This window comes from Homarus americanus, unplaced genomic scaffold (genome assembly GCF_018991925.1).
Source record: "Homarus americanus isolate GMGI-L3 unplaced genomic scaffold, GMGI_Hamer_2.0 scaffold57326, whole genome shotgun sequence".
Lineage (NCBI taxonomy): Eukaryota > Metazoa > Arthropoda > Malacostraca > Decapoda > Nephropidae > Homarus > Homarus americanus.
The window spans coordinates 8,423-22,886 of record NW_024734511.1 but is presented as its reverse complement, the minus strand read 5'-3'; the positions used below and the strand labels follow the sequence as shown (position 1 = coordinate 22,886).

General features: G+C 39.0%; 1 protein-coding gene across 1 annotated transcript; it reads right to left on the bottom strand.

The window, feature by feature from the left end:
• Positions 1–3,760: 3,760 nt before the first annotated feature.
• Positions 3,761–13,680, bottom strand: LOC121870268. The gene is made up of 4 exons (XM_042372052.1): positions 13,511–13,680; positions 8,788–8,829; positions 7,393–7,521; positions 3,761–3,912 (listed from the first exon to the last, which is right to left on the bottom strand). The coding sequence occupies exons 1-4, from the start codon at positions 13,674–13,676 to the stop codon at positions 3,761–3,763; spliced, it is 489 nt and encodes a 162-aa protein (XP_042227986.1). The 5' UTR covers positions 13,677–13,680.
• Positions 13,681–14,464: the final 784 nt, after the last annotated feature.

Below are 14,464 nucleotides of genomic sequence, written 5' to 3'. Positions count from 1 at the left end.
CACACACACACACACACACACACACACACACACCATTTTATCTCCTCCTCTGGTAAAAAGTTTAATAAATTTAACATAAAGAGGAAAAAGATGTACAGTATAGTCTGCATTTACGCTGTCAATTGAACCTGCGGAGGCCCGCGTAAAACGAGAAACGCATAAACGAAATAACAGAACATGTGGGATTAATTGAAATAGAGACTGGGCCGACCCCCAATACCTACCTTGTAGTAAAAAATAACATCTAAATTTTACGATGATATGCACACACAATTTATATTTAAGAGAAATATCAATAATATTAGGTTTTGTAACACTTATGTTAGTAGAAAAGATGGGTCGGCACACGTGGATGGCGGCTGGTTCCGAGGCAGAGGGCAGATTAGTTCCCGTCCGGTGAATCACTTTCACTACTCGCAGAGGTTTGCAGGGCCTCCCAGACAAACCCCTCAAAGTCCATATCCTCACTGTCACTATCACTACTGTATTACAGGTTGACAACCCTTTATCCGAAATTCTGCCCAGGACACATGGACCAAGATAGTCAGCAGCCATTATAACATCAAAGTTGCAAGACGGTTTATTCAGAAGAAACTAAGAGATACGTTCTGTGTGTCAATAATGTTTTACCAGTATTTCTTAGCCATCATTCTAACCAGAAATAGTCTCACATATGGTATAAAGGGGAGTTAACATTAATTGTAAACATGTAAATATACTGTACTGTACAACACAGGGTTTAAACTGAATTACAAGTACGATTGTAAGAAATAAACCTTGCTTTACTTCTGCTGTCATGGCATTCCTGTAGTACATGCGATTTTTCTCACAATCTAATATAGTTTTTTATTAATAAAATAATAACGATTGTATGCAAATATTACTTTAATATATTTTAAAGAATTTTTTTTTTAAGAGTTTCCCAAACTTCTCTACATTAAGCCATGTTACCTTAACCACCTGGACAATCGACCCGGGACACACCCCCCCCCCCCCAAGAATCCTGGATCCGTCCCCGAGAAGACAAACAAGATCATGAAGATACTACATAGACACATGTGTAGCTGACCTTCAAATTCCATTATAACACAGTACACCAACTCTCCCTCCCTGACCCATCTAATTTGCTACTTGTTCTCCACTGCATCTATGGTCCCTTTGTCCACTCAGAAATCTTCCTCTATTATAATATCTGGTATTTGTTGTTGTTTTACCATCCCTGCTTTCCTGTTAATACTGTTTACTTACAGCAACAACAAAGTTACCTTAATTGCTTCATTTCACCAATTGTCACCCTTATATATAAAATACCCTTATGAATCTTTCCATTGCTTAGTTCATCAACATAACTAATGATTCCTCTTGGGAAAAAAATTCAATTTTCACTTAATAAAATAATAAGCCAGCAACTCTCTAAGTCAGCAAGAAACACCCAAATAATGTATAAAAGTAAATAAAAAAATTAAAACTTCAGTTCAGTATTTCCATGCTTCACACTTAGCTATCAATGGCCTTCATCCCAGAGACATTTCTAAGAAATTCACCTGCAAGTTTTTCAGATATGGCTGTCATGATCGTAATGACGGCTACCCTGTTAAACTAATGATCCATATTACGCTTACACGTCCACAAAACCTTCTGAGTCTCCCAGTGGAAATGTCCTCCGTTCTCTCTGTTTCTTTGATGACGTCATCAAGATGTCGTATGTTTGTTGACAGAGTTGTAAACTCTTTTGCATCTACCGAGACCTGTAAACCTTTTTTTTCACCTATGAATATCAGAAACTCTGATAATCATAGTGAAATTGTGATAGGGAGGTTAACTGAGAAATTAGTAGATATTCTGAAGGGAACCTTTTTGAATCTGCTCCTCGGGTGTTGTAGCAAGGCGTTGCGTGTTGGGACCTGTTGCCATCCAACCTTTTGTAATCAATTTAATGCTCAGTCAGAGCATTGTTTGTGAAGATAATAGTAGGGAATGAAACTGAGTTCGTAATCTCAGTTTCAAACGTCAGAGTGTTACAGTAAAATAATTCAGTGAAATGGTCGAGTAGGTGGAATCCGTGACTTTAGCGTGGGCGGCGGTTCATTTTCAAACCAGTAAGCGCCACGCTCCTCCACCCACAGGTAGGTCATTCTACCTTCTCTGTGTTGTAATTCGCCATTTTTAAGTGATTTGACCTAATTAATAGTTTGATTGTGCAAGTGTTAAAGTAACGTAGTTAATGTGCTTTGAGTGAAGTATTCTATGTCCTTAATGTATGTCCCTTTGAAACATTGAGGTTCGTTATAAACCGTCAGTGAGCCGCCATGCTTCCCTCCCACAGGTCCCTAACGCAGCCTAGGCCGTGTCTGTAGCGTGGAAGACGCATCCACTAGTCTGGGGAGATGTCTGAGGTCCAGTGGAGTCGGGTGTCCCCGTGAACCCCGACCGTCAGAAGCTCCTACCACCTATGGGCCCCATAGCGGGCCAGTATTCCCCTGACGCCATGCCCCCATGGTGAACCCGGATCGTCAAGCCCACAAACAACTGCCAGTCCCATCATTGGTGGATGAGTACAGTACATAGCTCAGTAGGGCTATTTGTGTGGTGGTGTTAGTCCACCGGAATTATCGGAGTTTGTTGGAAGGTGTCACTTGGTGATGAGACTCCCATGGCGGCGGCTGGAGTATTGCCCCTAGGGTATTGAGTGTTGTACTGGCAGGTGCCACTGGTTTTATTGGTACTAAGATGCTGTGAGAGTTTATGTGTGTTTTGGTGTGTGCACACCCAGTAGTGGTGCAAGTAAATTGAGCCTGAGGGCATGGTACCAGGAGTTCTTATTTTGGGTGCATACAACGTCTTTTCTGTAACCATTTTTGTGTTTAATAAACAGTGTATTTGTATGTGGGTCTATGATTCACCTATAGTATTCACCGTTGTTCTTTCCCTAATACTCGATACTATAATTACATGGACCCATGGGCCTTCCTCTCAGGTCACGCTACCAGGTCAGAGTATTACTTAAGTTGTTGTAAGAGTGCCAAGCCCTTACAGGGTGGCAGCTTGTGGTGCGCGCTCTAACAATTGGTGGCCTCGGTGGCTCAGCAGTAAGTAATAGCAGCCCCCGCTCTTACAAATGGTGGCAGCTAGCCCCCACATTTACATGGCTGTTTTGTTCACTATACTATTATTACCACAAAAAATTAAACTGCAAGAACAGCATACAGTAATTATACATTCTGACAGTCACATTTGTAATTTTAGTTCCACATAATACTACAAAGTCCATATATTAGCCTAAGCTTTGCACAACATCATCAAACAACTACTTGATGTTTTCAGGGTAAGTTCTAATGAGTGTAATATTGGTAGGACCACGCCCCCATACCTTATGCCCTTCTGACACTCTCACATAATAGGGAAAGTCTTGTTTTGGCCAAATCCTGTTTAGATAACAATGATTCTGTTCATTGTTTGTTCCTTCTTATTTTCTTGAGTTTGCACTAAATGCTTGCTTCTTGTTGCTCTTACATCAGATGATCCATAAAATGTTATAATGAAGTATGATGTTCAAGCCATATGTGGTCTAGTGCCCTAGCGTAAGACACTGACAGTCGACCAATATGTTGTTGTATTCATGTGTTAAGAATTTACAAACTAACACATCTGGACGACTTTTCAAACAAAAAATTATATAGTTTTGGAATTCTACGATATCACATTCTAACCAACACAATTCCTGTCTTCCAACTCTACTGGAACAAGTGAGAAGTAGTACTTACCGTGGTATCCACACGGGGGCCTTGTCGTTAATTGGTGACCTGTCTTGGGGATGAGATTTAACAGGCAAAATTTTAGTTCTCCTAATTGCTTGTTTGATATCTGCTATGGCTGCTTCAACACTTTCTCGACTTTGACCAACTCCGCCACCTGAGCATTGGTGATAAAAGAAAGTTTTACATTAACCTCTGAAACAATATTTGATACAAAAAAAATCATACCTGAAATCTTATACCTTGAATATGTCTCAAAGATTATCAAAATAATAAAAGAAATGTGGAAATTATATTAAAAAAAAGTACTAGAAAATTTAACACTTTGTAGTTCCATGAACATCAAGCCACAAAAGAAGGTTTCCAGCATACAGCATAACCACACTCAGTTTAAAAACCTCTAAAACATCCCAGCTCTAATGATGTCGTCAGTCACTCCACACAACCTAACATTTGGTCGCTTTCTATGCTCATTATTTTCTTTTACTTCTTTTCATTACAGAGAAATAATCATGACCATCATCAGTGCCACCTCATCATATATCCAACAACACATTTCCTCCATCATTTTAATACAGTAGTCAATTTTTTTTCTTCATAAATATTACACCTTTTCCAATTTATTTTCTTAATAGAATTTAATTCCTACACTATCAGTATAATTCCTAAAATCACAGTATAATCCCTACAATCACAGTATAATCCATACAATCACAGTATAATCCCCACAATATCAGTATAATCCCTCCAATCACAGTATAATTCCTACAATCACAGTAAAATTCCAAAAATCACAATATAATCCCTACAATCACAGTATATAAAGGGCAAAATCACACTGACATCACACATAATACACTATCATTTTAGCAGTTTGTGAATCACCAAATATAACAGAGATACTGAGCCTGGGCCATGAACACAACAGACAGACACACACACACACACACACACACACGTGCCTGTCTTTCCCTCATTTTCTCCCCCTTTCATCTCAAACATAAAGACATATACGTACTGTATAATTTTTTCTTCTTCTCAGCATTAATCCTTTTTCCACCTTTCCATACCATCATAGAATAAAACAATCCATTGATCTTTATCTACTCTTTTATCTATCGATTATATTGTACTTTTTTGATACCCAAATCTCACTCCGTCAAATTGCCCTTAATTCACATTCATATTATAATCAAGAAACTGGTTCTACGACATTCCGTCACCAGACAATTAGTCACCCGTTCAGTAAAGACCTAACCTAACCAAATCTAACATAACCATGGCTTCATCACCTCCAAAATAATGACAATACTACCTAAAATTTCATAAATATAACACAGACCGGTGATGAATCGTCCAGTGACAAAACTCATGCCCACCCAAGAAACTACCAGAGGTGCTTGTACTCTCCCTGCCAGAGACAGCTCACCTTCCAGCACCATAAGCCACATATCATGATTTCATAACAATCATTAGGTAGTTAGGTTAGGTTGAGAGCTGGTAACACTAATGATGTGAATGTCACCGATACATTTAATAACAGTGATTGGCGAATAAAATACCCTTAGACTTACAGCAATCACAGCAAGTACTGATAATAATTCAAGAGAACAGTAGTGGTATAAACAAAAATTAAGTGTAATTTCTTTCATTCTTGGCAACTGTAGGTTTAGCTATAGGACTGACTAATAGACTGTTGTAATAAGTACAAGAGATGTATGGCAACTAATTTCATGTGGTGCTGGTATGAATATTCTTCCAGTTTACATCATGCAATTTTTATTTAACATACTCAATTGTAATCTATGTACAGTAGTAATATTTTTTCTCACTTTTTATAAACCCTTAATGGGAGAACTGTTTCAGGTGATGGGTACTGTACTTATTTCCTAAACTGGGTGACCTGGGCTCTATTTGACCACCTCACAAACCAAAAGACAGGTATCAGTGCCTCCTGGTAACCTACTGAGGAAGTAATTGTCATGGCTGTATCCAGGTTCTTAGATCCTATATTTGCATCAGCAGACCAATTCCAATTTTTTCTTTCATACACTCCTAACAATTTTATATATCCAGAAAGGTACAGTCTTTTGGTACACTATTCTAACAAATTAACAATTACAATCACTTTATTTATCCTTACTTGTGATTTCTCTTGAATACTTTTTATACCACCCCAAGAGACTTATCCAAATTAACCTGATCTAACTTAACCCAATTACAGTTAACCCTCACTTTACGCGGTCCCACATTCCGCGTTTCCACGTTTACGCTGTGCCCTGCGGGAACCCAGGATGCTCACATTCCGCGGTGCGTGTACCCCTTTACGCGGAGAGCGGCTGGCGAGCCGCGCCATTTTTGGATCCAAACCTCCCGCCATCCGCCATGTTGTGTAAGCTGCGCGAACATGGTGCGCACAAGGTCGCCCAGTCATCAAAACATTACCAGTTCTTCACCCGCCACCCACCACAGCCGGCCCAAGTCAGTGATAGTGATAATTATGGTGAGGATATGGACTTATATGGACTTTGGGGAGTTTGACAAAGAGGCCCTGCAAGCCTCTGTGGTGGATAGTGATACAATTGATACAAGTGACACAGGTGAGGGCCAATAATCTGCCCTCTGCCTCGGAACCAACTGCCCATCCCCGTGTGCCCAGCCATTTTTTCTACTAATGTAAGTGTTAAAAAACCTAATATTATTGATATTTCTCTTAATTATTAATTGTGTGTGCATACCATCATAAAGTTAAGATAATATTTTTACTACAACATAGTTGTGTGTCGTCAAAAAGTGGAGTTTGGGGATCGGCCCGGACTCCATTTCAATTAATCCCATATGTTATGTTATTCACTTTACGTGTTTCTCACTTTACGCGGGACCCTCCGGGTTACATTAACCGCGTAAAGTGAGGGTTAACTGTATATCTAACCTTACCTTACCTAAAATATCTAACCTAACCTAACCTAACCCAACCTAGCCTGATCAATCTTTATTGCATCACTATTATCAAACTTCTCTCACCAATCACTCATTTCTCTTCCTGAAGACTTAATTGAAGTCTTAGCTTTTCCTTCTACCGAGTTAAGAAATGGCTTTCACAAGTTCAAAGTTCTCCTTACTGCACCCGCTGCATGGCTCAAGATAACAGACTACAGAAATCTCCTGTACAAGTCAGGGCTATGATGCCTTGAGTCAGAAATTGCATTAAATAAAGCTAAATATAAAGAACAAGTGATCGTGGGCCCTTTGTGCCCGGTGAAAGTTTGAACGCTCGTGCTTGGCTAGCGAGCAACCGCCCTCCGGCTGACAGCGTACAGCAACAAAATGGTTCATTAATGCCTTCCTAAAGAAACCATCGACATGGGACCAGGTTTGTTCCACTCTATGAATTTTTTGCGATTTTTCCACCAAGTTTGATGAAAAACGATTGTGCCGTTTCGGCTGCCCAGAACAGACACACACACATACACGGCTATTCCTATAGTATATTAGATAATATTTTTCATACACCCCAGCTGTAACAGAGTAAGTAATACAGTAGTTGGCAACATAAAATACACCAAAAAAGTTCTTGCTAAAGTGCTTGGTTATATTCAAACCTTCTTATGATAACAGGTAAATGTTCTCTCCATACCTGGGTTGTGGTGGATGTCGTGTGCAGCCGGGTGACCTGGGACCATGTGTGGTGTCACCTTGTGTTGCACAGGACTGGTGAGTGATCCCATGGCACCTAAGAGGTGAGGACCAGTACTTGGTCCTGAAACTAGAGAAGAAAAAAAATGCAGTACAGTACATGTAAATTATAACATATGTGGAATTAAAGAAAGTTCCATTACTATGCATAGTACTGTACCAACAGTGTATTATAATTCTTGTTATAATGTATATCATACCTTTGAGATGTAACCTGTACACACAACACACAAGGAGCACTTAATGTCTACAACTTTCTCACAAACAGTTACCCTCACTAAACCCTCTTTCCCAATCTTTGATCTTCATTTTCCTACAGTCTCAGCTGCCCAACAAAAAAACTTATGAATGTGGTAACATGATCAAACCACAAGACTGAAGTTAGTCGTTAAGTATTACTGTACAATATTCAGTTCTTTTACCAATATGTAGTATAATCCAGTACGGTTTATATAGGTGCCTTACAAAATATGGATCAGGGTTTTCATTTTAAGCCAATTACTAGTCAGGGTGACTCATTCACCTGAAATCTAGACTAGTTCAACACAACCTTACTTTGTCTCCAAACATACAGGCAGAAACTTCATGTACTGTACTGCAGTGTGGCCCATATGTTTTCTAATAAACATTATGAGCTACAGACCCCCTGATCCTCACTCTTCAAACCGTATTGGGCCATTCTTACTAAACATTTATGATAACCCTGAAGAATGTACAGTATTGTACTATATATTACACTGTGTAGAAAGTAGACAATGGCATGCTAACTATGGATGTGTGTCCACCTGTGATTCATTAAGATCATTCATAATTCCTTATCACTGTGTACACAATGTATGCAGGCTGGTGACCTGTATCTAATGCAGTGGTCTAACTACTCTTTTTGCCTACACAGGAGTCAAACCATTCAGTGAAATCACTGTACAGTGTACTGAACATCTGAAAGAATACTAAAAAAATACTGAACTGTTTCTATGGCATATACTGTATGTTGATTACATAAGATGCTAAAGGAAGTATAAAACTGCTCCTACAAACCTGTGCCTAAGTGTGCTGTACACAAAATATATTACAGATGATAAACATATCTTTTACAGTACAGTACAGTACAGTACAGTACAGTACAGTACTGTATTGTATTGTGAAGTGTGAGAGATACATATAAAGTGTTTATAAAAAGATCAAAATAATAAATTGTGAAACTAGATAGATACTCAGAGGAAGTTTATAAGAGCATATCAAATGTTTATGGTTGGATAAGACATTGTACAGTGAATTACAATACACTTGAACTATAAGGGTTATGCTATGACATCTAGTCACATTATTTACTCACTCCTGGTGGTGGGCAGAAACCTGACAGTTGCAGATCCAAATCCTGTGACAAGGTAAAACTTCTTAAAACTGCATCAAGAATTTACAGTTTTCCCTCCACTATCATTATAAATAAATAAAAATATTACACTGGGCAACAAAACTGGAGTAAAAAAGCATAAATAAAAAAATATACCAGCACAACTTATTGGAAAAATTAAGATTTGATCATATGACCTTTTTTTCTAGCCAAACCCATAACCAGGTGGCTCATTAAAGGCTGTGCCATTGTGGGGTATAAAACAGTACAGACTGGCCCTCGGATGTCTTGGTGGGTAGTATCACTCTTCACCCCTTCACTACTGGTTGTTGCTTTCACAATTTTATTTGGCGATGACCGGCTGATTTTATTCAGCACAAAGAGACCCCTCGAACACAAGGAGTTAATAAACTACCCCCATTAATTCCTTCACTTCTAGAAACAGCTTTAACTATTTGGCTAAGGTATTTCACTCAACACAGAGAGACTCCTCATAACCAAAGGAGAAAAGAAAGACTTGCTGAAATGGTTGTCCTTCTGAGGTAAGGCTAAGAGACAGGGATGTTCTACCTAGTCAGTATACACATCACAAGTGACAGATCACTCCTACTATAATAAGACTCACTGACCAATGCAGCCTATCCAAACACCTGCTTGTAGAGCAACTGAAGAGCTTACTGTAAATTGCGGTGAATAAGTCGACATTTTAAGCTTGAAAAAATCTCTCCAAAGCCAGGGGTCGACTTATACACCGAGTATAAAATGTGAAGCTGTACCACATAGCGGTAAACAAGTGGAACAGCCTGACTAACACTGCATCACTTAGCGTAACTCCCGTGGCCTGCCGCTAATATTTCCAACAGAAATTCATGTTTGGTAAACTTATTTAACAAAGAGATTATAATAAAATAATAAATTCCAGTATAATTAAACAAACACAACACCAAATGCCATTTTTAACAGCTGATGGACAGTAAACAATCGATCAGAATGCCACTAAACACCAGGCAGCCAGCCAGACAACTACCTGGTACTACGATATGGGTGCCATCTGCGCAATTTTATAATAGCGCTATAGATTGTGAGTTCACATACACTACAGGGGTAATGACAGTTTAATGATACATAATGGCAGTTTATTGAATATACACACAATAACTCCGTAATTGAAACCTTAACTCTAAGACAAAAAGTTAAAACTTTAACTTCAAGATTAATTTTACTTCAAAGTTATATTTTATTGACAATAAAATCATGTATGATCACATTTTAAAATCCTTCAAAGTCTGCTGGCTGTTCATCGTCTAACATAAAGAGGTCTGCATATGGGTCAGAATCACTGGAACTTCCGACTTGGTCTTCATTATTTTTGCTGTCATCCTCCTCCTCGTCACTGTCTTGCCACAACAAATCATCTTCCTCCCCATCCATTGCATTTGAAATCCCACATTTTTTAACAATTTTACGACAGTTTCTACACGAACAGCTTCCCAAGACTTTATTACAAATTTGCGCAACACATCCAGTGGTGGAGCACGCATATTACCCCCCTTTGTGAATGACTTTTCTCCCTCAACCATCCATTTATTCCACTCAGAATGAATATTGTCCTTAAATGGCTTATTTAAGCTTACATTAAGAGGTTGAAGCACAGATGTTAACCCCCCCATACACTGAACAAGCCTACATGGCAATTTACTAAACCATCCTGGCTTTATGCTCTTGCTGGCATCCACTCATTACCCTCACACCAACCTGACAACAGTTAAAAATATCTTATCCCCAATTGGATGAAATATGACGCAAGTTTCAAGCTGAAAGTTATTGCGTTTGCAAACTCTTCAAACAACAGTGCTGCAGCGGATGACAGTTTAAGTCTAAGCCATGCTGCCGATAGTGTAACGAACCCCATAGTTTCGCAGCTGGCTGCTTGGTGTTGGTGGCGCCACTGGCAGTTTGTTTACAACAGCTGATGCAAATGGCTGATCGTAAGCCAGGTGTACCATAATGTTCTACTATCATACCATTTATAGAGGTATTACAGTGATCCCTCGGTTAACGATTTACCTTCCATAAGATTCTTCACTTCGGTTAACGAGCAAACCCTCGGTTAACGAATTCCTTACGAATTTTTCCCCCAACATGTTTTCGCCTGCATTTGGCTGCCCACCAGCTGTAGTATTAGTCAGGCAATACAGTAATCAGTTTTAGGGCTTAAATTCCTTACCATTTTAGTAAATATCAAGAAGGCTGTACTATTCAATAATTTTAAAATTTACAGTATATATTAAATTTTTTAGTCATTTTAACAATTATTGAACATAATTGAAGTACAGGAAGCTAGTTATTTGCGCGCCAAACATCCACTCAACACACCAAGCTTGGCGTCAGTTTGTTTACAGGTTCAGAAGAAGGAACATCTTGTTTGAGACTCTTCAACATAAATGCTTTTTTTCTGTGTTTCCAGTCAAATAATTGGTCAAACTGAAATATATTTCACATATTGACAATATATAATGCAGTACAGTGTTGATTTAAAGAAAATAATCTTGAATTACACCAATTGAACTAAAATTTTATGGGTGAAATGGCGGCATGGGGCGACTTCTCTTCCACCCCAATGCATTCTCTTCTCCCTTCTCTTCCACCCCCATTCTAATTCCCATTATCATCAACCAGGAGCCTTCTACATGCACACCTCAAAATAAGTGTACTTTAATGCATTTATTTTTAGTTTGTATGTAATTTTTGGTGAGCTGGAACCAATTATCCAAAAACCCATTGAAACAATGGTTTAGGTTAACAAATTTTTCAGTTAATGAGCAACCTTCTGGAATGAATTGTGCTCGTTAACGAGGGACCACTGCATCGAGGTGCTATACTGGTATGCTGTGTAAACAATTAATATTTTATTGGAGGTGCTGATTTTGGCTTGGTGTTTATCAGAGTTCTTACGAAGATAACTTACTGAAGATTTCTAGCGGTTGCTTGCTGTCCTACTTAAATCCTGTGGCCCACTTCCCTTTTTGTATGAACGATTTAAGATATATATCAAATATTGAAAGGTATTACAGTAAGTGTCTTAATGAAAGTGGCATGGCCTTATTACACACTTTCGCCTATGTTTGGGCCTTGGGAGGTCGACAAATACGGCGAGTATAGAACTAAAACTGAATTTTTAACTAAAAATCTTGGTCGATTTATATGTCGCAATTTACAGTAAGTATGATTTAACAATGAAAATCATAAATAAGCACATACTATCCTTTGGTTACAGTACAGCAACAGGGGATACAATATTCAGGCTCTACTTCTTCCTAATACAGTATTACCCCGCTTTACGCGGTTTCACTTTCCACGATTTCTCATTTACGCGGTGCCTCGCCAGAACCGAACTTTCACTTTCCGCGGTGCATCTACTCATATACGCGGGAAGCGGTACGGGCAGGATGCGCACAAGGTCGCCCAGTCATCAAAACATTACCGAGTTCTTCACCCGCCACCCACCACAGCCGGCCTAAGTCAGTGATAGTGATAGTGAGGATATGGACTTATATGGACTTTGAGGGGTTTGACAAAGAGGCCCTGCAAGCCTATGTGGTGGATAGTGATACAATTGATACAAGTGATACAGGTGAGGGCCAATAATCTGCCCTCTGCCTCGGAACCAACCGCCCATCCCTGTGTGCCCAGCCATCTTTTCTACTAATATAAGTGTTAAAAAAACTAATATTATTGATATTTCTCTAAATTATTAATTGTGTGTGCATACCATCATAAAATTAAGATGTAATTTTTACTACAACGTAGGTATTGTGTCTGAAAAATTGGAGTTTGGGGGTCGGGCCAGTCTCTATTGGAATTAATCCCATATGTTCTGCTGTTCACTTTACGCGGTTTTCACTTTCCGCGGTACCCCATGGGTTCAATTGACCGCGTAAATCGGGGTACTACTGTATTTACAACTTGCCAGTGACCAACACATGACTTTCCTGATACCACAATCCAGCTACACAAACATAGCAAGTCCTAAGCCTCATATCACAAAAATACGCAAAATGTGGCCAGAAGTACTTGTCTGTGGGAGTGAGCATCACAAACTCTAGTGCAAGGTCACACCTGCTAATATACCAACTCTAAAATGCTGTAAAAGTATGTAAACAGACTTTATAAAACAGTATAAATAAAAGCTATGACTGGGTTTTAAACATCCTGCCTCTAGAAGGCAACTGTTGCCACTAATCTCAGTTTTAAGGACAATAGTTGTGATGGAGTGATGGGTGATTATATGATCAGCTCCCAACAGTCTAACTGGAGGCAGTCGTCTTTACTAAATCAATCAATCAATCAAAGTACCATCCTCATATCTGAGGATTGGTGACCACTGGCTTTTATATTTCAATATTAAATTTTTGTGTCACCATATCTGAAATAGTACTTGTTCTACCAGATAAATATATCACAACCAACACTTGGTGATGGATTATATACTGGTAACAGCTTTTTGTGTGGAATGTTTTTTCAACTTAAATTGTCCCTCATATTGAGCTTGTAAGACCATTTTCCTCTGACAGTCCATGCTTTAGAAACTCATCTTATAATTCAATTTTCAACAACAAAAATTAATGTTGTAAAGCAAATACAGAAAAGTTTTCCATGGCCTCTTAAATATCCTGCAAGAAAAACTGGTCACAAAAATGCCTACCTGGAGTATACTGAGGTGAGTGCAGGTGCCCAAGGACATGGCTTGGGGAAACAGCTGGCATTTGATTTGGAGTGGACGACGAACTTCCATTTTCTACAACAGTGGAATTTCCTGTCGACCCACCACGATGAGGGTGTGGTGCAGGAGGCGGCGGAGGCTCTGGCATTTTCTCATCTGTAACAAATTTCATAGTGATGAGTAGCCATGAGCAGTAAAAAAGATGGAATGGTGTGTGAGCCTCATACAGTACATGTAAATTATACAGGTTAGACTGCAAGATTGATCCTGAAATCCATTTTTAAGACTAAGTTTCAAGCTAAGTTTTTAGCTTGATAAATTGAGTAAAGTGCAAACCACCATCATCAGAGTTAATAAACCCAACATAAGAGTGAAGGGTACTAATGTAATGATCAATTTACCTTCCCCTCACAAGCTGGGCCTTAAAAGAGACCATGGGTGGGGGCACAATAGAGGCTGTGAAGGCTAACAAATTATGCCATCAACCTGGCATGTGACTCACCAAGACAAATTGGCCAGCTGTCTTGGATGGTTCACTCATTCACTGCCAGCTGAGAGGAGGGTGTCTGAGTCATCAACCTACTGGCTCAGTCATAAAAAGGTCTTTCAGAATCAACCCAGTATTTATATCTCAACATCTAATCAAGAACACCACCTACTCTAGAGAGAAGAAAATACAAGCTGCCTCACACTTTAACTAATTTCAAATAAAAAGACAGAAAAGATCCAGGCAAAACCCACTATCGGAAAGGAGAAGATACCATCCAGCTTACCACACTCAGAACAGTAGACCACTATCTTAAAACATCATGAATCTATTAAGACAAGGATGAAATACACACATAAAATGTCTCACTTGTCCAGGAACTATAAGCACCCCTATACTTTCATCACATAATTTAAGAGTACAACAAAAGTCAACCAGGTAACAAGATC